This window comes from Papaver somniferum, chromosome 7, assembly GCF_003573695.1.
Source record: "Papaver somniferum cultivar HN1 chromosome 7, ASM357369v1, whole genome shotgun sequence".
Taxonomy (NCBI): Eukaryota; Viridiplantae; Streptophyta; class Magnoliopsida; order Ranunculales; family Papaveraceae; genus Papaver; species Papaver somniferum.
The window spans coordinates 21131931-21154934 of record NC_039364.1 but is presented as its reverse complement, the minus strand read 5'-3'; the positions used below and the strand labels follow the sequence as shown (position 1 = coordinate 21154934).

Genomic DNA, 23004 nt, shown 5'->3' with positions numbered 1-23004 from the left:
TAGTATATATATTTATTTTTTTTGATAGTTTGGAAGAGTGGTCTTGGGCTACATCCTTAATTCCTTATCAGAAGTTAGTTCTGGCAATTACGGGGTTCGAACCCCTACATCCGCAGTGTAAGGGAGCATACCAACCATCAGACCACTTGAACAACAAACGTTTTGTTGTTAATTTCACTTGAACAACAAACATTTTGTTTTGATTCATCGAGAGACTAGAGTTTGTCCTAGATTAGTGAAGAAGAAAAACTAGAAAAAAAAAACCAAAATATAATCTTACTGTATAACTCAACGATTATTTATTTTTGGTTGGTAATTTTTGGATGATCATTAGGATTTCAATTTGAATTTTCTGAGTTGTATTTAGTTACTTTTAAAATTAAATATATCAAAATTTTAGAAGTGGTATCTCGGTTGCAATTAAACCAAATGTGGATTGTATTTAGTCACTACCTAAAAATTATCTAGATACAAGGAACAAATGCACTACAAATGGCCTTCACAATCTCCAGAGAATATGAATGAATTGTTTCGGATATTTTTTCAGTTAAAGTGTGTTAAAGATTAAACCAAGATATAGTCTGTGGAAGCAACTAGTAGTAGTAGAAGTTGATGATGTTAAGTGGAAGCAACCAGAAGAAGTTGGTGTCGTCTATGGAAGCAACTACTGGGAGTTGTCACGCGTTGTGAACGTACCAGAGTTAGGAAGCTGGAGTTAATTTGAGAAACAAGTTATTCTAATATTAGAGTTTTCTATGTTTAGAATTTATTGAGTTTCTAGAGTTTTCTTTATTAGATTTTGTATTTTATTAGGAAAAAGTTGTGTTTGTACCCTTAAATATTCTACACAAAAAAGTGGGCAAACTTAGGGCTACAAAGCTCCTCCTAATAGCTAAGAGGGTAGGGTTCATTAGGCCTAAGGTGTTTCCCAAGATTAGCCAAGTATGACTAATTAGGCCTTGAAAAAACTCCATGTGCAAGCCCATGTGCAACAAAGAGCTAGGCCTGACTATCAAACACTCAACTCACAAGCCCATGAGCAAGAACTCCAAGTTGGGATAAAAGGTTCCACACAAGCACTCCACGTCAGCACATTCCACGTCACCACTTTCTAGCCAACCGACAACTGTCACGCCAGAACATGCCACGTCACCACTTCCTAGCCAAACACTCGAGACATCTAAACATGTCACAAACTGGGGGGATGCTCATCAGGGTATTGGTGTGGCGGTTTACAGCGTGCGGTGTGCAATATGCCCGTTACAAGAAAGTGTCATGAGAGTGAGGCGGTTAGTAATGGCAAGAAATAAGTGGTGAAACGCATCTTCATTATGGAAACATCAATTCCAGGCGTTACCCGTTACCACTTTTCCACCACTCAACCGCATCCATTTCTTACTAGGCCAGGGTACGTTTTATTACGACTTGTATAAATAGGATTCACCTATTTCCACCAAACAACAAGTTTTGGTCAGGAGAACAATACACATCCAGAAATCACCTGGTAGTTTTCCATTCAGCTCGCCAGTTCAACTTTCAGATACAAGTCGCAAAACACCCACACTTCCAGAATCAACTATTCTGGCATCAACACTTTCTTCGCTTCCCTCTCTAAGACCAACCCTTCTCCTTCACTTTGTGACCGAAGCAAGCCTGGAACGGCCATTTCTTGGTTTAGGCCAGGATTGTACAGATTGATCTCTCGAATCAAAAGTACTCCCTTGCAGTACATTGTTTTGGGTTTAGATTTGTTTCTCACTCGCGCTCACACGAAATTACCGAAATCAGCAGAAACGGTTTTCACCCATAAACAACCTTATATCAGAAAAGAAGCAAAATGAAATAAATAAGAACTCGTCTAGAAGATAACTATCTTGTTAGTTTACCATCAAATAATAATCAAAGAAAACTAAAATAACAATATGATTTAGTTTCTCACCGACGTTAATACTAAAAACTTATTGAGCCCAATGAAGTCTTTAAAAAAGCGCACATAAGGGATTTCACATAACTAGATTAATTTCCTCTTCTGGAGAGTATAATGAGAACACTACTAGTGGGCTTTCCCCACACTAACTAAAAAATGAAGTACGTGTGTTCCCGGACAAGTTTGTAAGGAGAACAAACTTCACTATCTATAATGACCAAGATAGTTTGGGCAATTACAAATTTCCAAATACAAAAATATGCAAAGATAAGCAATAAATACCAATTTTTGGTTTTTATTAAATTCCACTTGTTGTCCAACTAATATACCGAAATATCTTTTGGATGACAACTAATATTAGGTATCTAACAAATATACTTTACAAAAATAAAAGAATATATATGCTTATTTACAGGGATATTAAAAGCATATTAATTCTGGATATCACAAAGATATTTAAAATATTTCGGTTATAGGATCGTTCTTTGAGTTTCAAGGAAAATACTTGAACATTAAGTAATAAGAGTTCAACACATGATAAAAATATTATATTGACATTGTGAACTTTCCACTTTAACCAAATATATTTTTGGTATATATGCAAACCCTAAATTAATAGACAAACTGAGGATTTATTTTAGACTAAGTTTCATGTTAAAAACATACTTTGGGATCGAATCTACTAGAGATCCTTGGGTCGGTCCTGCTATAGATCTCTAGGTAAGGAATCAGTATGCTATAGATCCCTTGATTTCTTTCAACTATAAAACCAATTTCGCAAGTCTACTTCATTAAATCATGTAATTAAAAATAGTCTTCGAGGTATGGAATCAATCTGAAAGTTCAACACACTAATAAAAAACAAGACATTAATCACTGTTGTGTTGAATTTATGAAGTCCAAATGGTAAACTATACCTTGCGGAAACCAGGCTCCGCCACTGCGGCTCAGAGCCTCATACTAAGTTCAAATTTTGAACAAGTTTCAGATTCGAATGTCTTGACCTGCTTTGAATGATGTAAAATAATCGAGTATTCATTGTAGATTTGAGAAAGTGGTGGTTTATTGGACGACCAAAGGGAGTCCCTGTGTGATGAACCATTTCTTGGAAAATCGAGCTTTGGAAAACGATTAGGAGGGATGTATTGACGATGATGAGAGAAACTCGGTTCCTTTGTATCATGACCATGAGATCCAGAAGCATCTTCAGTATGTTGTTGATATTAATTATTGTAAGGTCGATTGAATAATCTCACTAGATTTTGATTGTTCTCCTGTAATGTGATGTTAAGATTTGTTGCTAGAGAATCAAACTTAGTAGTGAGTTCAGCGGATAGGGTATTGAAATCTGTTTGAATCTGAGATTGAGAAGCTTTTAATTGAGCTACCTCTTCTTCAACAGCTTTAAGAGTCATTATAAAAAAACAATTGGTGGATTCGAACTGCTCTGAATACCAATTGTTGTGAATGAACAACAGATAATCTATCAAATCAAATAAGGAAATGGATAAATGGTGAAATCACTTTCTGAATCGAAGATCCAGACCTGAATCTGTGCAAATGTGCGCAGCCAAATGGGTTTTTGTTTTCATTAATTTTCAGATAATCCGATTTAGGGTTCTCTTACAGCATAAATACCAATCACTGACCCTACTCGTTACACAATGGATGAGCAACGCGTGTCAATTACCTAACGGATGCAACTACACCAATAACTAGCAACAGAAGTAACTAAAGGCGCTAGCTAATTACTGAGGGCAGCCACCGAGATGCATGTCACACTATGACATTTTTCCAGTTTGTGAAACTGGTATGCATACTGTCATGTATCCATATTTACAATAGTTCTATATTTGTCTCTAAATCAATTCGAAACATTCTCAAATAACATCAATGACACATATCACTGTTCCAGACTATTTTCGAATGATAATCTTGAATCACGATTTAGGTTATGAACAATAAATTATTCTTGACCGAAATTCATCAAGTATGAACAATTGTTCATTAAGCTTAGTCATATATATTTCAAGAACAACTTGACTCGAAATTCTTGATATGCTTGCAATAGTCTAATTAGTCATGCAACAACGTCTCACAGATAGAAAGATGAACATATACATATATATAAAACTTGAGAAATAGGTGGTTCAGTCTTCACTTACCTTTTGTTGAAGAAGTCCTCTAAAAGCTTTGGTTGATCTTCGCCTTCAAACGTTAGAATGCAGTGATGTCCGATTCTGAACTACATAACTATCCTAATCCGAGACTTAACTAGTTGTAGACTAAAATCAAGATATAGTTTTGATCAACTAAATTTGACAACAAGTTTGATATAACAACACTTGTGAGTTCGACCGAAAAATGTTCTAACATATAGTTTTTCGTCTAGGACGTTTTCGTACCCTAAATCTTGGAAAACTTCACTTAGGTGGCTAAATTAGGCACTAACCGAAGGATTTTTAGTTTTAGTCCACCATGGTCCAGAAATTTAGCCCACTAAGTTAAATCTAGTCCACCAAGTCTAAGTCAAAGCCAATTTCTCCACTAAGGCATATCGTATATTGTACGGAAAATGGGTCATTTGTCCAAATATTTTTAAAACATGGTTCAAATGGACGAGTAAAAATTTGTATGGGTGAAATGGACACCAAAAAAATAGCAAGGATGAAACTGGATTCATCTTGACTTAAACTTAAAAAATAGCAAGGATGAAACTGGATGCATCTTGATGTAAATTAAAAATAAGAAAAAGTATTTGAAAATGGGTAGGATGAAACTGTTTACATCCCGGCTATTTTTAAATTTTTGTCCATTTAAACAGTATCAAAATCTAAATGTTCTTTTCATCCAGGAATTGTTGATTTTGGTCTTTTTAACCAATTTTGTGTATATTGTACAACTTTACCAAATACTAATCATCTGAACTTTGGAAGTTTGAAATTGAAGGATGTCTGCGGGATTAAGAGAAATATATATTTATTAGTACTGATGGCGTTCTCTTTATCTCATAACTAATGAAGGTTCCCAAAAGATAATCATTTAAAAGAAATTTGTTATGTTAACCGACGGATTCATTGTAGGAAAATGGGTCATTTGTCCACATTTTTTTAAATCACGGTTCAAATGGACGAGTAAAAAATAGTTTAGGTGAAATGGCCAAAAAAAAAATAGCAAGAATGAAATTGGATTCATCGCAGCTTAAATTTAAAAAATAGCAAGGATGAAACTGAATACATCCTATGTAAATTAAAAATAAGAAAAAATATTTGAAAATGGACACCATGAAACTGGTTACATCCTGCCTATTTTTACATTTTTGTCCATTTAAACAGTTTCAAAATCTAACTGTCCATTTCACCCATAAATTATTGATTTTGTTGTTTTTAACCAATTTTGTGTTCATTGTATGGACTTGATTTGTAGAAATGCAGGTTGTTACTTAAGGCATACCGGTTCGACAACCACGAAATTACGAATTCAGAGCTTCCGGTGTTCTTTCACACATACTGTTGGACAATATCCAATGCAAGGAAAATGTTTGCAGATGTAGTTGGGAGTATAGGCTAAATTTCTGTTCCTTCTTCATTTTGTAGTTTGCACCTTACTTCTACTGTCCATCTCTATCTACCACGGATATCCTTATTAGTTACCGGACAACTATTGCCGCGGATATCCTTATTGTTCAACAATTTCCATCAACAACAAGCAAACGAACAAATTATTAGTTCGAAGTTCATCTAATCATCCACTGGATCGCTCAGATGATTCGGACTGTAAACAATCTGCAGTAGCAGAAAAACGGGTAAAGAAGATGAACTGTTCAAAAACGGACTTCATTGGATCCGACCTCATGACCCGTAATCGACCCACATAAAAAATAAAAAAAAACGTTTGTACAGAAAATTTGGAATTTCACAAATTGAAGTGGAAAGTTCATGAAATTGAAAAGGAAAATTAATATGAGTAATCTATTCAATAGATTTACAAACAAAATTTCATTAACAAATATCAATATCAATTTTTGATGAACAAATTTCATTTACAAGTTTAGACTTTACATACCACTATAAATGTACGGGTACCCTTTACAATCATCTAAATGCTCTCTGTGAATACTCTCTGAACTTCAATTGAATTATGAAGAACTCAAAACCTAGCTGGTTTAAAACCGAATCATCAATTTCATCTTGAACCGTACATCTTAAAAATCCCAGCATCTTCACCCATCACTGACCAAAATTCAGAATATTCTTTTTTATCTCAGAGACAAACAAGGAAAAAGATGAAGATGAAATTAAAGGACAGACGAGATACAGAGTCTCCGACATTTTTATCTTTCAAAAGGGAGAGAGATGAAAAACAGGAATTGGTCAAGTGAAGGTCTTATTTTCTATTAAGACGTCAATTTAGAAAATTATCCTTCAGTTCTTAATGTTTGAACACCTGTACACGCGTGCATCAATTAAACATTTGTTTTCTTTTGGGGTACTTAACGCAAGCGTTCAGTTTATAATTTTGTACCACGTAGAAGTTTGAACAAAGCAAGATTTGTGCATTCATATTTTGTATTTTGATGCTCCAAGTTTTTGTTATGCTAGGCTAGATACCAAAACAAACAAATATTAGATGCTTCAAAATAAATAAATAATACCAATAGTAATAATACCCGAGTTGCATTCCACAAAACAAAATATGTATATCTAGACTAGTAAGAGTAGGCTGCAGCATCGGTCAAGAGCGATCAACAGACTCTATCAACTTTTTGTCGCATTTTTTATTTTTTTGGACGGCCCTCACTGCTACAGCAATAATCTAATACTAAATCCTATCGATTTTTTTTTTGTGAATTGTTCATGTTTACTTTTCTTAACCTCAAATCGTTGCCTTGATATGTTTTTTACTTCAGCAATAACCGAACAGGAACACATGCATGGTAGTACAAAATAATCTCCAAATTGACAAAGAAAACTTAACGAATGAAAAAGGGAGGTAGAATCGAAAAATTGACCATATAGACCAAAATTTAAATTAATGATAGTAAACTATGACTTCATGCATGGATATAACTAGGGATGCACAACGGGTAGGGTGGGTAGGATATGGCCTATACCCGCCACCCTACCAGTTTACTGGCGGTTAAGAAAATTTTTACCCGCCACCCTACCCGCCATTAAACGAGTAAGATCCTACCCAACCCATTCTCTGGCGGGTCGGGTCGGGTAGGGTGGCGGGTATAACCGTTTACTACCACCAACACAACCTCCAATTCCAGTTCATCAGCAACTGCACCACCTCTTCATACCCTGTAGTTTCTCAACTGACACAAATTCATAGATTCCTTCATTCCAGTTACAATTCAATTCCATTCATCTACACCAAACAAACTTCCTCAATGCAGTCTGGCATTCAATTACCACAGACCCCAAAGCAAAAAAATCTGTAGCAAACCTAGGTAATACTCAGCTCAACCACTACAGCTCAGCATAGCTCTGTGAGTTTCTCAGCATCAGAATATCTCCATTCCATTTCAGCAGTCACACTCAACACCCCATGCCCTTTGCATTCCAGTCAACAATGCCTTATCTACCACCTGATCTGATTGCCATAAGACATCACCTCCTGCAACAACATTTTCCCACCTTCTTCAACACATACACACTGCATTTCTTCCTTGTCTGCAATTCCATTGACACCATATTACTGCTACTGTAGCTTCTTGCAGCTCTATCTCTACCCTTTCTCGGATTCAAATCCAGCCATCTAACCATGGTAGCAACACAGCTCCAGCACCATGTCCCATCTCAACCAGTTTGTAACTTCACATCGACAACAACCTTACAAGACTAATATCACTTCATGTAGCTAAAACCATCTTGATCAGTACCAACACCAGCTGGTTCATTAATCTCTATCACTCAATTCCATATCAAATTCACCACCATATGCACCACCTACTGCTCTGCAGCTCATAGTCACTGCAGTGCAATCAACCCTGTAAAACCTTGTGCCCACAGCTTCATTCATTGCAACAAAAACTACCGAGAGAGTCCAACTGCGCAGCTTCTAGTGACTCCATATACTTCCGACACTTGGTCAAATGCCAGTTCAAATTTGATGTGCCATACTTCTTACCACCAGCCCTATATTTACCACCTTCACAGTTGTTACATTTCCCCCATTTAATACCAGCTTCATCAACACTCTTTTGGAAATGCTCCCACACCGAAGATGTTCTGTTCCGCTTCATACTTTCCCTGACCTCAGTTTGAGAAGATGGTGGAGGTGGAGGTGGCAGAGATATAACAACACTGACCCTTTGTTGCACAGATTGATATGAATCTTGAGAGGGAATAGGAGGTCTCGTTGACATCAATTCTGTAATCTCAACCATGCTTCCTCACTAGTCACTTCTGCAACCAGTAATGCTACTGCAACAGTCAATCCAACAAATATTGCAGAATACAACTTCCCTTAACCCAAATTTCAGGACACTTACTAAACACAGTTTATGCCAAGATGCTAAGATAGTTCAGAGTTATATGAACAAAATCTCACTGAAATTGTTTGAAACATTAAAACTTTTTACATTTAAAGACATGGGTTTTAGCTAGAAGTCATGAATTAATGAAAATCTATACAACCATGAAGAGACAATTTATCAATCAGTTAACATATGACCTGAGTTTTTAAATCCCATTCAATTGCCTTTTTGCTCCCATCCCTAACAGAATCCTATTGAAACTCGTCCTCCATGTGGAACAAACTAAATTTCTATGAGAAATTCATCAGTCAGTTAACATGCATGTTAATTTCTCAACTAATTCCTAAATCATATTACTCAACTGATTACTCATATGAAGAAAGTAGAGGAAAGCTCTTGGCAATCGTTGTAAACTCTAGTTAAAAACACTACGAAGTCATCAAACACTAGTTTTAACACGCCAAGAATTACTTGGTTTCGGAGGTAAAAACAACAACATCAATAAATCGATTTCCGATCTGAAATTTCAGTTTTTGAGGAGTTTGAATGGTACCTGAAGATGGGGTTAGAGAAATGTGAAACCACTTAGAACCAAATTACTTATATGGAGATGAGACTTTTTTGATCTTCTTCTTCAATGGAGAATTTTGAATGGGGTTTTCACTTTTCATTTTCAGACGACAAAAGAGAGAGTAAATGGTTCGATTTGGGGTTGAGTTCTCTGAAGAAAAGATGAACAAAAGTGTGTTTATATTTTACCCCTGATATCTTTAAAAACAACGAAAAAATGTGCAGGAGAAAAAAACAATGGAAGGGTTACTTGGTCTTTTCAATATATCATGCGGATAGACGGGCAGGGTAAGATAATTTCGAACTTTACCCGTCACCCTACCCATTTAACGGCGGGTAAGAAATCTTTTAACTGTCACCCTACCCGCCAAATAGTGGGTAGGGTAGGATACGATTAAAACATTGGCGGATAGGGTAGGATTGGCGGGTATGGATAGGATATGTACACCCCTAGATATAACTGTCGAGGGAAGTGCCCTCCTAAATCAAAGGTTACATTAATGACATCCAAACAATAGCTTAATCTGATCTTTTGATTCCATAGATATTTTTTTTTTGCCCAACTGGGCTAATGCCAGTTGGTTAATGATTCAATAGAGTTACTCTAGCTTTAATGTTATGTTTATTAAACTCTGATGTAAATTTATCAGGTCAGTAACGTATTGGGTCCGATCCCCATTCGGCTAAATCCATGTAGTAACTTAAATTTTAGCCTCGCCTGGTCTTTGGTTAATCATTTATGCGGGTAGAGTAAGGAGAGGCTTGTTAGCCTTGGGTTGTTCTCTTGACCTCCCTCCTCTTAACACCCAGCCAGAACATTTAACAACTTGGTTGCATAATTACACCCACATACCGCGTCAATTATTTAATAACCAGTCAATGAACAAGTACCCACTTGCATGGAGTCAATTATTAAATAATTTTGACCCACACCTCTGAAGAAGTCTAGTGAACATTAACTTGATGGGATATAAGCTAATTTCAAGATCCATTTAAGCTCTTTTTTAATCAAGTAGCCAGAAAAGATCCATACAGCTTGTTTTTGGTTTCTCAACTCGAATTCAATTCTTTTGTACAAAATTACATCTTCAGAGGGCAAAAAGATCAAAAGATCCTAGCGTTTTCAGGGGCTATTCAAAAAGAATTAGAAGCCACCTTTTTATTCCCATCCATTGAAAGAGGTTAAGGGATGTCTTAAAAATAAAAAGTTGTCTATATTGTTCTTCACCTTTATACTATATCTAAACTTATATCCTTTATTTTCATAATTATATCATTCCACTTCTTCTTCTCTTTTCCACCCATTGAAATTTTTTTTCATCATTTTAATTTTGATTGAAAACAAAGATCATCGATCAAACAAATGTTATGATTGATTGTTTAAAATTAAAACCCAAAATTCATTAACCTTAAAGTTGAAACTTAGAACATCAAAAAAAAAAAGGAGTTCAACAAACAAAACGAATAGATGATAGTAGTTGGGATTCAAAATTAGGATTTGATTACTTGAAATCAAAAATTTGATCCGAAAATTTTCTTGGATTTACAGTAGCAGAAACATAATCGGTAGATAACTATCTATTTTACCTACCGATTATGGTTGATGTTCTTGGATTTACACTAGCAGAAACATAATCGGTAGATAATAATCTACTTTACCTACCGATTATGGTTGATGTTCTTCGTTTCTTAAGAACATCAACCATAATCGGTAGGTAAATTGATCGATATCTACCGATTATTCTTGATTCTAAAAATTAAATTTCTCTGTACAAAAAGTTACGCACAATCGATATATAATGAACACCATTAACTACCGATTGTGAAAGTAGAAAATTTTGAAATTTTTGTTAAGTTTTGAAAATTTGAATTTGAGGCCATGAACACAATCGGCAGATAATAAGCATCACTTATTAACACAATTCACTTCCGATTATGGTAGTACTAAAATTCGAAAATTTAGTATATTCGGAGATTAAAGTAACACACTTTACTACCGATTATGGTAGTACCAAAGTTCGAAAATTTTAGGATTTTGGCAAAATCATATTTTGGGGACAATATACATTCGGAAGTCAAATTTACTATCGATTATGGTAGTACTAATATTCGAAAATTGAATATATTCGGAGGTTAAAGTAACACACTTTTACCGATTATGGTAGTACCAAAATTCGAAAATTTTAGGATTTTGCAAAATCACATTTTGGGGCCAATATACATTCGGAAATCAAATTTACTACCGATTATGGTAGTGCTAAAAGTTCGAAAATTGAGTATATTCGGAGGTTAAAGTAACACACTTTACTACCGATTATGGTAGTACCAAAGTTCGAAAATTTTAGGATGTTGGCAAAATCTCATTTTGGGGCCAATATACGTTCGGAAGTTAAATTTACTACCGATTATGGTAGTGCTAAAATTCGAAAATTTAGTATATTCGGAGGTTAAAGTAACACAATTTACTACCGATTATGGTTGTACGAAAGTTCGAAAATTAAATGATTTTGGCAAAATCTCATTTTGGGGCCAATACATTCGGAAGTTAAATTTACTACCGATTATGGTAGTACTAAGATTCAAAAAATGAATATATTCGGAGGCTAAAGTAACACAATTTACTACCGATTATGGTTGTACCAAAGTTCGAAAATTTAAGGATTTTCGCAAAATATCATTTTGGGGCAAATATACATTCAGAAGTTAAAGTAACACACTTTACTACTGATTATGGTTGTACCAAAGTCGAAAATTAAAGGATTTTGGAAAAATCTCATTTTGGGACCAATATACATTCGGAAGTTAAAGTAACACACTTTACTACCGATTATGGTTATACCAAAGTTCGAAAAAAAAAAAAAAAAAAATCCCTCAAATTTTTTTATCTCCCGAATCCTGCTCAAACTACCGAATATTGAAGGGTAATTTTGTCATTACGAAATATGGGAGATAAGGGGTGAACACAATTTAGGATTGGGTGACCTTTTTTGTTTTATTGTTGGCCCCTAATTTCTTTTGGGTGGCCCCTAAAAACGCGTGCTATTTTCTCAAAGGAACTTGTATCGTCGGAAAATAAGTACTTACACCACTTCACCCATCGGCATACTTTAAAACTTGTATCGGAGGGCTGGTTCATCTGCAACGCATGCGGTCTACTGGGAATAGGTTTAAGATACCGGTGCAACGAACTGTGTGATTGGGATATCCATGAAACTTGTGCTGCTGGTCCTGAAGTATTGTCAACGCATATTCACCCTGACCATCAACTGAACCTCATATGGACCAAGGGAAATCCTGATGAGCATTTGGTGAAGAGAGGACGTTGTGGTGTTTGCGAAGAGTATGTTAATGGTCGGCTTTTCTATTCATGCCCATTTTGCTCAAGAAAAAGAGTAGGTTTCTTCTTACACCCTACATGTTCAACGCTTCCACCTCTGGTAAATCACCCGATAGATAAGAATCACCATCTCGCTTGGCAATCTAGTCCGCAGACATGGTGCACAATCTGTAGAAAGCGTTGTCCAATTTGGCACTACAGATGTGAACCTTGCTCCGTTGATGTTCATTTTGAGTGCGCATGTTAGGCTACTCACGTGTAGATAGTTCCATTTTCTTGGACGATTGTAATTTGTAGATCTATTCCACAAAAGTTCTAAAGAAATAACGGAAATAATACATATATATACGCGAGAGATTATTTCGAGGATTATCCTAAGTGAGAGAAGCAGATGGTTCGGCATTTCCCTAAGTGCTTTACTTTTAATGCCCGTACAGAATTTGGTTTGATGTTTATATTCTAGAACCCAAATACGAGCCTGTTTGGTACAGTTTTCAAAAACAGTTTCCAAAAATAGTTTTCAACTGTTTTAAAAACATATTTTTTTTTTTCTTGTTTTCATTTTCTAAAAATTGTTTGGTAAACTGTTTTTTAAAACAAGAAAAATCAACTAAATCTGTATCAAATGTAAAGATTCGTCTAAGAGATAGTGATATTATCCATGACTCACTTGCAGTCATTCCCCCGATCTCTTATTTTGTTTTGAATAGAAAAAAAAGAACCAAGGAAAAAAAAGAGAAAACACAAAAAACAATAATTTGTTGTTTTCACTTTTTTGTTTTGAGAAACAGAAAACAGATAGAAAACATTTTCTAAAAATGTCCCTACCAAACGCGTTTTCTCCTGTTTTTTGTTTTCTCTGTTTTTAAAAACAGAAAACTGTTTTTGAAAACTATACCAAACAGGCTCTAAATTATAGTCACTCTCGTCACCCGTGAGTCATGGTTCATCCTATGTTCAACTTTTCAACAAGCGTCACATTCGAATGTTTTGACCTGCTTTGAATGGAATAAATAATCGAGTAGCCTTACAGATTTGAGAAAGTGATGGTTTATACTAATTTTTATTGACTCTTTTTGTGATTTGTACATGTTTGCTTTTCTTAACCTCAAATCGTCCAAATTGACAAAGAAAACTTAATGAAAAACAAAGGTGGAACTGAAGAAGTTGACCAAATAAACCGAAACTTAAATATAATGACAGTAAACTATGAATTCATGCATGGATATATCTCGAGGGAAGTGCCCTCCTAAATCAAAGATTACATTAACGCAAAAATGATATCATATATAGGCTCAATTCTTGAGTACGTGTGGATCTTTAGGTAGAAAATCCTGCCCAAGTGCGAAGCTTGTTTTCCAAATCATGCAGATCGTAGTCTGGTCGCACTTTTACCTGTGAATTGCAGCAGTAAAATGTCAGCAGAGTCGCAACGTAAACATGAGATCAAATAAGCTAGCTATAGCTTTCCTATAAAATCTATACGAACAAATTGCTAACCTGGATGGTATGAGATACTTGGGTTTCAGTTCTATATTGACGTTCGAAAACTATATCAAGTTTTTCTTCTTCTAGAACACCAAATAGGGTTGATGTTGGTGATACGTCTTTCTGAACAACTGTGTCTATCAGTATGGAATCTTCCGTTTTTTTTCGTATCTTGATAGATGGCATAAACTGAAGCCTTGATGACAACGATGATGTTGATGCTGACAAAATCTCCTTGTAAGGTTCATCTGCTTCATACTCCCGCATTTGCATCATCATTATATCTTCCGGATTCATTCTCTCCACACGAGTTATGGTATTAGGTGTAGCAGCAGTACCACCATTATGATCATCAGCTGTTTCTTTCTCTGCAGGTAAACATTCATGAGGCTCCAACTCCATTTCGACCGCTCCTTCACGATGAGCCATCCTCAACTGCTGCATACGTATGTTTTAAACAAACTTAGCATATCATTCTATTAGACAAGACATTTATATAGAACAGAAGAGACATAGTGAGACGTACATGCAAGTTAGGCGACGTCGATGATGATGAACGTACGTTAATATTGAGCTTAGAGAAGTAGAGAAAGTAATACTGCCGAAGCCGACGACGAAGAAGTAACAGATCTTGATAACTACTCCCACTATTCAGCTTCTTAAGGATCTCCCTAGCAGCTAGTTTCAAGAATATGCGTTTATTATTACTCACATCCATGGTTGCAGTAGTAGCAGTAGTAGCGGTTGATCCAAATGTCCTTTGCTTGCTGTCTTTCATATCTGTACAAGTTTTTTCCTTGGAGAGAAATGAAACCTAATGTACATATATAAGTTGATGCAAACCGGCACTAACCAGAAATGAGATAATAAGGACAGATTTGGTGGACCATTATCACTTGTACCGTAACTTTGTTTTATACTAATGTACATTCACGGTTGTAGGATGAGAGACAATCAAGTAACTCTTTGCAATGCATGAGCGTGCTGCGTACACAGAGAAGTTTCAAACTGCCCACGAGGTTCTCGCGGGAACTAGCTTATTGGTTACGACGAAAGTGATAGCACGTGGAAGATCGTATACCCATTCGATAGATATGTTTGTTTCTAGAACATCGTTAATTTGATTATTCTAAGTATACCCATTCGATAGATGTTAATTTGTTTCTAGAACATCATTGATTCATCCGAGTTTATAATGACCAATCACTTTAGTTAGTTAATTAAAAGATTTGATGTTTTAGAAATTTTTTGCCCCAGTGGTTCTAAATAGATAGTGTGCTTAAACACCCTAGAAACCATATGCCTCGACTCTTCTTCTGGAGAATAGCGGGTAGTGGGTACCCTACAAAAGTCATGTCTAGCTACTATAGTTTGGATGGTCTTTTTGGCTAGCCTTTCTTGCATAGTCGAAGCGTTGTAAATAGTGAAAACTACTGCTTGACCAATTTTCAATTTTTTTCCACTCAGAAACTCACCGTCATAAAAGTACAGGCGCACACCTATATTTGGGGAAAAATTAATTCCAAACCAAAAATTTCTAAAACTGCGCAACTCCCATTCCCAACTCTAACTACTAACTCCACCCATTATTAATTCTCTTTACTCTCAGTTTTATCCCCAATTTCTCTGTGACTGTTGATGGGATTGTGAAGACGGTGGTGAATGGATGTTGTGTATACTGGTGTTTTTTTTTATGGGTTTATTCAGAGATCGTGAAGCTGAGCTCAATTTAAAGATCGAAAATTATGGTTTGCAGAGAAGATAATTGAAAATTGTGTATGATATTAGGGACAAATTTTATGCAGTTTTATAATTGAGCTGTAGTTTGTTATATTTAGATACAATTTTGTGGAATCTTATGAGAATTTGAGGGATTAGGGATGAAACTTTATAGTTAGGAAATTGGTGGTGGTAAAAGTAGTTAGATTGAGTTTATCCTGTGGTGATGGTGAAAATACAGTTAGATGCGAGATGATGTTGCAATGGTGCAAAACATTTATTAGATAGAGGTGATAGAGGTTATGAGAATGGTGGTTACATAGAGGGGCTGAAGTAACAGTGGGGTTAGATATAGGTAGCAGTGGTGGTGGTGGCGGTGGCCGCGGTAGCATACTTGTGGGATTTAATAGTAAGATATTGTTATGAAATTCTATGAGAATTTAATAGTAATGAACCGAGATCATTCACTAGCTACAAATACTCTCCTTAGGCAGTAACACGTTAACAAAGAGATAACAAAATGTGGCTTCCTTATATACACATGGCATACACCTTAAGCCACTGCAACATACTTTCTAAAGGAAGCATATTGCCCCATTTCTTTCAAAATGTTGAATAGAGTTGGAATTTTGATTTGGAAAGTAAATTGATGTCCAATTGCTTGCATTTGCAGATATATACTGTGGTTTGTCGTGTTGCTACACTTTTACAGACTAGATATACAGCACCTGGGTTCCGGTTTGCTCGTAAAGAACTTTTTGAGCACGCCAAGAGTCTTATTACTGAATCTTCTGAAAGGCAACATTTGAAATCTTGTATTGCAGGAGCTCGTGAACATTTGCATGAGAAAGAGAATCAGCTGAGTTTGAGGAATTGGTGGTGTTGGTTGGGAAGCTACGGATTTATTGGTCATATTGGTGTTGGTGTTTGGTCATAATGGTTGAATAATCTGTTATGCAGCTATGAAAACGGTTGCATAACTTGTTATGCAGCGACAAAAACGGTTGCACAACTTGTGACGCATCTACAAAATTTGTTGCATAACTTGTTATGCAGTCCTGATAATGGTTGTATAACACGTTATGCAACAACATTTTTGTTAGTATTGAAACCAACAAAAAAAAGGTTGAATAACTTGTCATGCACCTACAATAACAGCTGCATAACTTGTTATGCAGTCCAGAAAACGGTTGCAGCTACTTTTTTCTTAGTATTGAAACCAACAAAAAATAAGGCTGCATAACTTGTCATGCACCTACAATAATATCTGCATAACATGTTATACAATCGAGAAAATGGATGCATAACCTGTTATGCATCCGAAAATATGACTGCATAATGCATTATGCATCGAGAAATTGTTGCACAATCTTTTATGCATTGAGAAAATTGATGCATAACCTGATATGCATCCGTAAATATGGATGCATACTGCATTGTGCATCAATTTTTTTATGTACGCACTAAAATCAACCAAAACAATGGTTACATAACTTGTTATAGATGCATAACTTTGTTATCCAAATGCATAATTTGTTATGCATCGGAGAAAATGGTTGCATAATTCGTTATGCGTCCACAGAATGTGTTATGCATCTTTTTTGGTGGTTGCATAATGGTTATGTATCAAGTTTTTGAAAAATTTGCCTAAAATGATGATCACCTCCGATTTTTTCGTGAAAATTTTTTTTTTGATATTCTTGTTTGTACTCGTTGCGTAGCTCTCTTAAAAAGATTTCCAACGATATAAAATTTGTAAAATTCCAAGGCGCGGATTTTTAGATATGTTATATCCAAGTTGCGTTGCCAATTATACCCCTGATGCATAACCCGTCATGCGGATGGATAATCCGTCATGCAGACATTTTTAATAATTTCATATAATTATGGGTGTCACGGTAACTAAAATTAATTGTGGGCCTGACAATGAAAATATTATTTTTTTGGGCCTGCGCCTAATTTTCCCAATAGTGAATAGGGAAACTTAGGCGCAGGACCAAAAAAATAATATTTTTCATTGTCAGGCCCACAATTAATTTTAGGTGCCGTGACACCCATAATTATTTCCGTGACACCCATAATTATATGAAATTATTAAAAATGTCTGCATGACGGATTATGCATCCGCATGACGAGTTGTGCATCAGGGGTATAATTGGCAACACAACTTGGATATAACATATCTAAAAATCCGCGCAATATAATTTTACAAATTTTATATCGTTGGAAATCTTTTTAAGAGAGCTACGCAACGAGTACAAATAACAATATCAAAATTTTGTTTTTCACGAAAAAATCGGAGGTGATCATCATTTTAGGAAAAATTTCGAAGCAGCCACTAAAAAGGATGCATAACACATTCTGCAGACGCATAACGAATTATGCAACCATTTTCTCGACTGTATAGCAAATTATGCAGCCATTGTTTTGGTTGATTTTAGTGCGTACATAAAAATTGATGCATAATGCATTATGCAAACATATTTTGGGATGCATAACATGTTATGCATCAATTTTCTCGATACATAAAAGATTGTGCAACAAATTTCTCGATGCATAATGCATTATGCAGCCATATTTTCGGATGCATAACAGGTTATGCATCAATTTTCACGACTGTATAACATGTTATGCAGATATTATTGTAGGTGCATGACAAGTTATGCAGTCTTTATTTTTGTTGGTTTCAATAGTGACGAAAAAGTTGATGCATAACGTGCTATGCAACCGTTTTCTGGACTGCATAACAAGTTATGCAACAAATTTTGTAGATGCATAATAGGTTATGCAACCAATTCCATAGATGCATAACAAATTATTCAACTATACGAATACAAAATACTTTCCTAATGTAAAACAAATTCCACTATTTACAATTGAGTTCAAGTTCTATCCAAGTAAATTGCAATTTGATCAAAAGTGTGACTGAAAACTCGTATATCCTGCCACCAATTTTCTCATCTGACTTGTACCCCTTCATGATTCGGTGAAGTTTTAGGATTCTCAGTTTTAATTTCAACATCCGACATCTGAAACTAGTGGATGTTATGTCAGTAGAAGTCATCACAAATTCTTATGATGGTTCCACCCCATCAGGATACTCATTATCTTCAGCATTTTGCGAATTCAATTGTCAAAACTTCAAAATTAGTGATTGCACACTCCACCGTAAAATACAAAACAAATACAGCAATAATAAATCACAAATTACCATGATACATTTCTCCAATCTTAGAGTTCTAATAGATTTGTGCAAGACTTTAGCAGAGCTTCCGATTCACTGACGTCAGGTACAATTGGAGTTAGTGACCTTTTAGCTTCTTCTAGCATCCGTGTTCATGCTAGTAAACTTAATGTTCCATTTAAGGCGACGACCAATCCACGAATTAAATTATTCAAACAATTTGTGGCCATCATGGATCAAACCTGCATGTGAACAAGTTGTTAATAAAACCAAAAAGGTAACCTCATTTGGCCTGCCCCCATTCCGCTGAACAACAAAATTGGCTTCAAATAGTACTCCATGTAATACCATCGCATAAATTCTACTGGAAATATAAGAATCACAAATGCTTCCAGTTTCATGTACATCATCCAATAGGGCACTCTTTATTAACTAATAAGAAATTGGATTCCATTTATTTAATAGTCACTCTCCCTTCATAGAGAGCACCAACACGAGCACAGGAAGAAATAATATTAAGGAATGTGACTCTAGCAAGGCATCAATTTCAGAATACCAACAGATCCCGGTTTTTCCAAATTGATCACACTTATGAACCACTTGAATTGAACCGTTTAGAATTGAATTACCAACAAAATCACTTGCCCCCATCCAACGCCTTCCAGTAACTAAAATTCATAGAAATAAGAAAAAGAAAAAAATCAACAAAAACCTAAAAATACAAAAAGTGAACCAGAAATATAGTATCGATGTAAAATTGATGACATCAATCAATATGGATGAAACAAAAATCATAAAAAATGAGGAATAGTTAAAGAGAAAACATGTCTGCTTCTCCAACGATCCAGAATAGTTAAAAATAGCACAAAAATCACTCTTTATATAAACAGATCTTGAGTTTTTCTTGGACAACATGCAATATATAGAACCCTAAATCAATTTGTTACCCTAACTAGTTCGTTTGTATTGTAACCTCTGTTTCTCCGCACCAAGATCAGGAAAAAAAATCTGAAAAAAATCAGAATAGAATCAAAAAGACGGAAAGCGGAGGTTTTAACAATTATGGGTCTATAAATAATTTGTTTACCTAAAATGGGTGCGCGCGTGAGATTTTTTAACGCTGGGTTTGTGGGTGGAAAAGTTTAAAGAAATGGGTTTGACAGTAGTTTTCACTAGTGAATATTTTGCTTTTCAATGAAACTTTTATTGACCGAGTTATAAAAGGAAACCTATTTTGAGGCATACTAGATTTTTTTGAGGCATACTAGATAATGCCAAAATAGGGTCACTAAATAAAAAACAACATCACCCCTCATCCACCATTTTTGATAATGGCATAACTACCTTTATATAATTAGTGTAAATGATTATGATTAAAATTGATTAATTATGAATCTTAAGGATTGATTAAACATTAAATTATTAGTGGTGAATTAGTAGAAAAATCAAATTTATGTGAGAGAGTTGGGATTTTTGAGAGGAAGAAGAAGAAGTGAAGAAAAAAAGCTTGGGTTTTGACTTTTGAGATTTTAGTGATTAGAAGTGACCAAAATGTGTGATTCAAATCAGAGGTAAACTTCTATCGAGGTTTAATTTCCTTTTATAAGTTGAATCTGCCAAAAAATTGAATTTTTAAAACCCAGATCTGCTGACCAGATGAACAGTGCGGCTGATAACTTTTGAGCCAAACCTCTGTTTTTTGAAATTATACCTAGGTTCGGCTGATAACTTGTCAGCCGAACCTAGGTATAATTTCAAAAAAATAGAGGTTCGGCTCAAAAGTTATCAACCGAACTTCACTCAGAAACTGAATCATCCACTAGGTTCGGCTTGAAAAATTGAGGTTCGGCTGGAAAATTGAGGTTCGGCTGGAAAATTGAGGTTCGGCTGAAAATATTGTAAAGTCGCATTAGCCGAACATAGTGTTTCTCTAAATCATACACTAAGTTCGGCTCAAAATTGATACTGCAAGATCAGCCGAATTGATCTTCTGAAAACCCTAATTTCATCTTTGAAATCATATTCTACCGATCAAACAAAATAAAATCAATCAAAAACAAGATGGGTTTGCTATGCATACATTCTAAAATACATCTAAGAGCAATTGAGATTTGGATTACGCATTCCAACATCGCTCACTTCGATTCGTGTTTCCTTTGTTTGATTAATTTCTTTATTGAATTGAAGTCCTAGATGTTTAAGTTTAAAGTTTATTTTGATTTTTAATTTTAGGTTTTTGAGGATAAGGGAACTATGACAAATTGAAATTATTTAGAGATATATAGGTAATTACACTACTTTAGACACCCCTTATAAATCCATCCTAAATAATATAATGGATGAGTATGTCTCAAAAAAAAATGAGTATGCCTCAAAATAGGTTTCTGAAACTTTTATTGACTTTGACCGAGTTATAAAAAGTCTAGCTACTATAGTTTTGGCCCGTGACTATGTATGAGATACGGTTTTGGAAGACTTTGTTTGGGCTATACATTCAGGGTGTTAACTTGAATTTTATTTTGCTCGACCAAACAAGATTTGTTGATGGCAGTGACTAAAATACAACCCTACTTTGGGTTAAATACAACGGTAATCTACTTTTCATCACTTTGCTTTTTTTCATTTAAAAATAATGCAATCCAATAAAGAGTCAGTCAAACTTTCGACCTAAATATTGGATATTTTGACATTGTGTACCGTGTAACCAGTAAAAAGGAGTTAACAAAGTTCGGAGATGGGTTTTAATGGCATCTTGTCCAGCCTAGTTTATATTGCTTCCAGTTTGGTGACGTTTTTTCTTATATCAGCACATACTTCACCTAAGATCCTGGATCGTCCCTTGTCGTGGTCATCATCATCATTAATTCTTAACTTCGTTGATCACTCATATACATATCAATGGCGATCTCAAATCCCCTGACGTATTTACCACAATCATCTTTGAAAATGCCATTTTGTTAGGTATAGCTCTTTTCTTATTATGATAATTCAAATTTCTGTTGACATATATCAAAACAACCTCAATAGAAATCAAAGTTCAAATCCCCATATGAACCTAGCACCTAAAGAGAGTAAAAAAAATCCGAAGTTCCAAAGACCAATTAATCTTATCAGAGATCTTTAGTTAATAATCAATTGATACCAAGCTACAATATTCTAAATGAATGGACAAAAAAAGAATAAAAGAACTTTTTTACTATGATAACGACTGTGAATAGGATGCTTTGGTGGAGATGGTTGTGGTGGTGGAGATGATGGCGGCTCCGGGTGGTAGTTTTTTATTTTATTTTTCCTTTTTTTTTTTTTTTGTAGGAAAGGTAACTGGTCAAGATTGTCTTGGGTTGTACACAATCAAACTGAAACTGATCATTAGGGTTGTAATTAGCTAATCACAAATTTCAAAAGGTTGTATTTAACCCAAATGAGAGTTGTATTTAGTCACTGCCTTTATTGATAAGCAGACAAAAAGGCAACAATCAAGTAACTTCTACAATCCACGGAGGTTACTAGAAGAATCTCGGAACAAAAATGACAATAAAATTAATTAACTCATCTAATCCTTAATATTGGGTATCCTCCATCTCAGTTAGGAATTCAGGCCCGATCAAGATATCACCCGGCCCATTGTTCAAAAGTGCATCTCTTTCCGCCGAAAAGTTTTTCTCCCCTTAGACATACCTGCTCAGATCGGATATTATTTGTGCAAGGTCAACCAAAATGCGGGGTATTTATAACATTCCCACTATTGTCTAGAGCTTGAAGAATTCGCTGCCATCTTATCTCACGCATCCATAGGATGGAGTCACTGAAAGCTCTCCAACACACTCGATCAGAGATCACTTTTACCGACCTAGATCTAGCTACCACATAGTTAAACTGGACTCCGACCCTCCCAGCCCCAACGAATTAGCAAAAACAAGGTGACCCTTTTCTGGTTACGTACACGAAACCAGCTACTGGATTACCCCGAGAAGCATAAAAGAACCTGATTTACTGCAGGAAGTTCCAAATGGTTCCATCTTTTCTGGTTAGCCTACATCCAATACAAAATTCCTGTAGAACTTAAGATCATACACATCATTGTTCATTTTTTATTAATTTTCCGAGTATTCCAATCCACTTCCTCAAACACCATTGCATTTCTCATAGGAAAATTTCTTGTTTGGTCCTAAGCCGATAAGGTTATTTATAGCAGGGTCCAACTAGATTTTACTCTTATTCTAAGGTCCAAAGTTATTTGAAAACATGAAAATGACTAATATACCCCACTGTTTAAGTACGTGTGAAATAACATA

At 35.3% G+C, this 23004-nt stretch overlaps 1 protein-coding gene across 2 annotated transcripts; it reads right to left on the bottom strand.

The window, feature by feature from the left end:
- Nucleotides 1–13485: 13485 nt before the first annotated feature.
- On the bottom strand, nucleotides 13486–14639 carry LOC113300575. 2 transcript variants are annotated; one of them, XM_026549778.1, is made up of 3 exons: nucleotides 14333–14639; nucleotides 13819–14241; nucleotides 13486–13713 (listed from the first exon to the last, which is right to left on the bottom strand). In XM_026549778.1, exons 1-3 carry the CDS (start codon nucleotides 14582–14584, stop codon nucleotides 13639–13641), a joined length of 750 nt encoding a protein of 249 aa, XP_026405563.1. In that variant the 5' UTR covers nucleotides 14585–14639; the 3' UTR covers nucleotides 13486–13638. The 2 variants fall into 2 exon arrangements, with proteins under 2 accessions (XP_026405563.1, XP_026405562.1); XM_026549777.1 differs by having other exon boundaries at nucleotides 13819–14244; nucleotides 14333–14633.
- Nucleotides 14640–23004: the final 8365 nt, after the last annotated feature.

Coding starts and splice junctions, on each gene's coding strand:
- LOC113300575 (XM_026549777.1), bottom strand. CDS start 14,584: ATGAAAGACAGCAAGCAAAGGACATTTGGATCAACCGCTACTACTGCT. Junction 14,245..14,332: donor CGACGTCGCCTAACTTGCAT/GTACGTCTCACT, acceptor ATACGTATGCAG/CAGTTGAGGATGGCTCATCG. Junction 13,714..13,818: donor AAGTATCTCATACCATCCAG/GTTAGCAATTTG, acceptor TGCAATTCACAG/GTAAAAGTGCGACCAGACTA.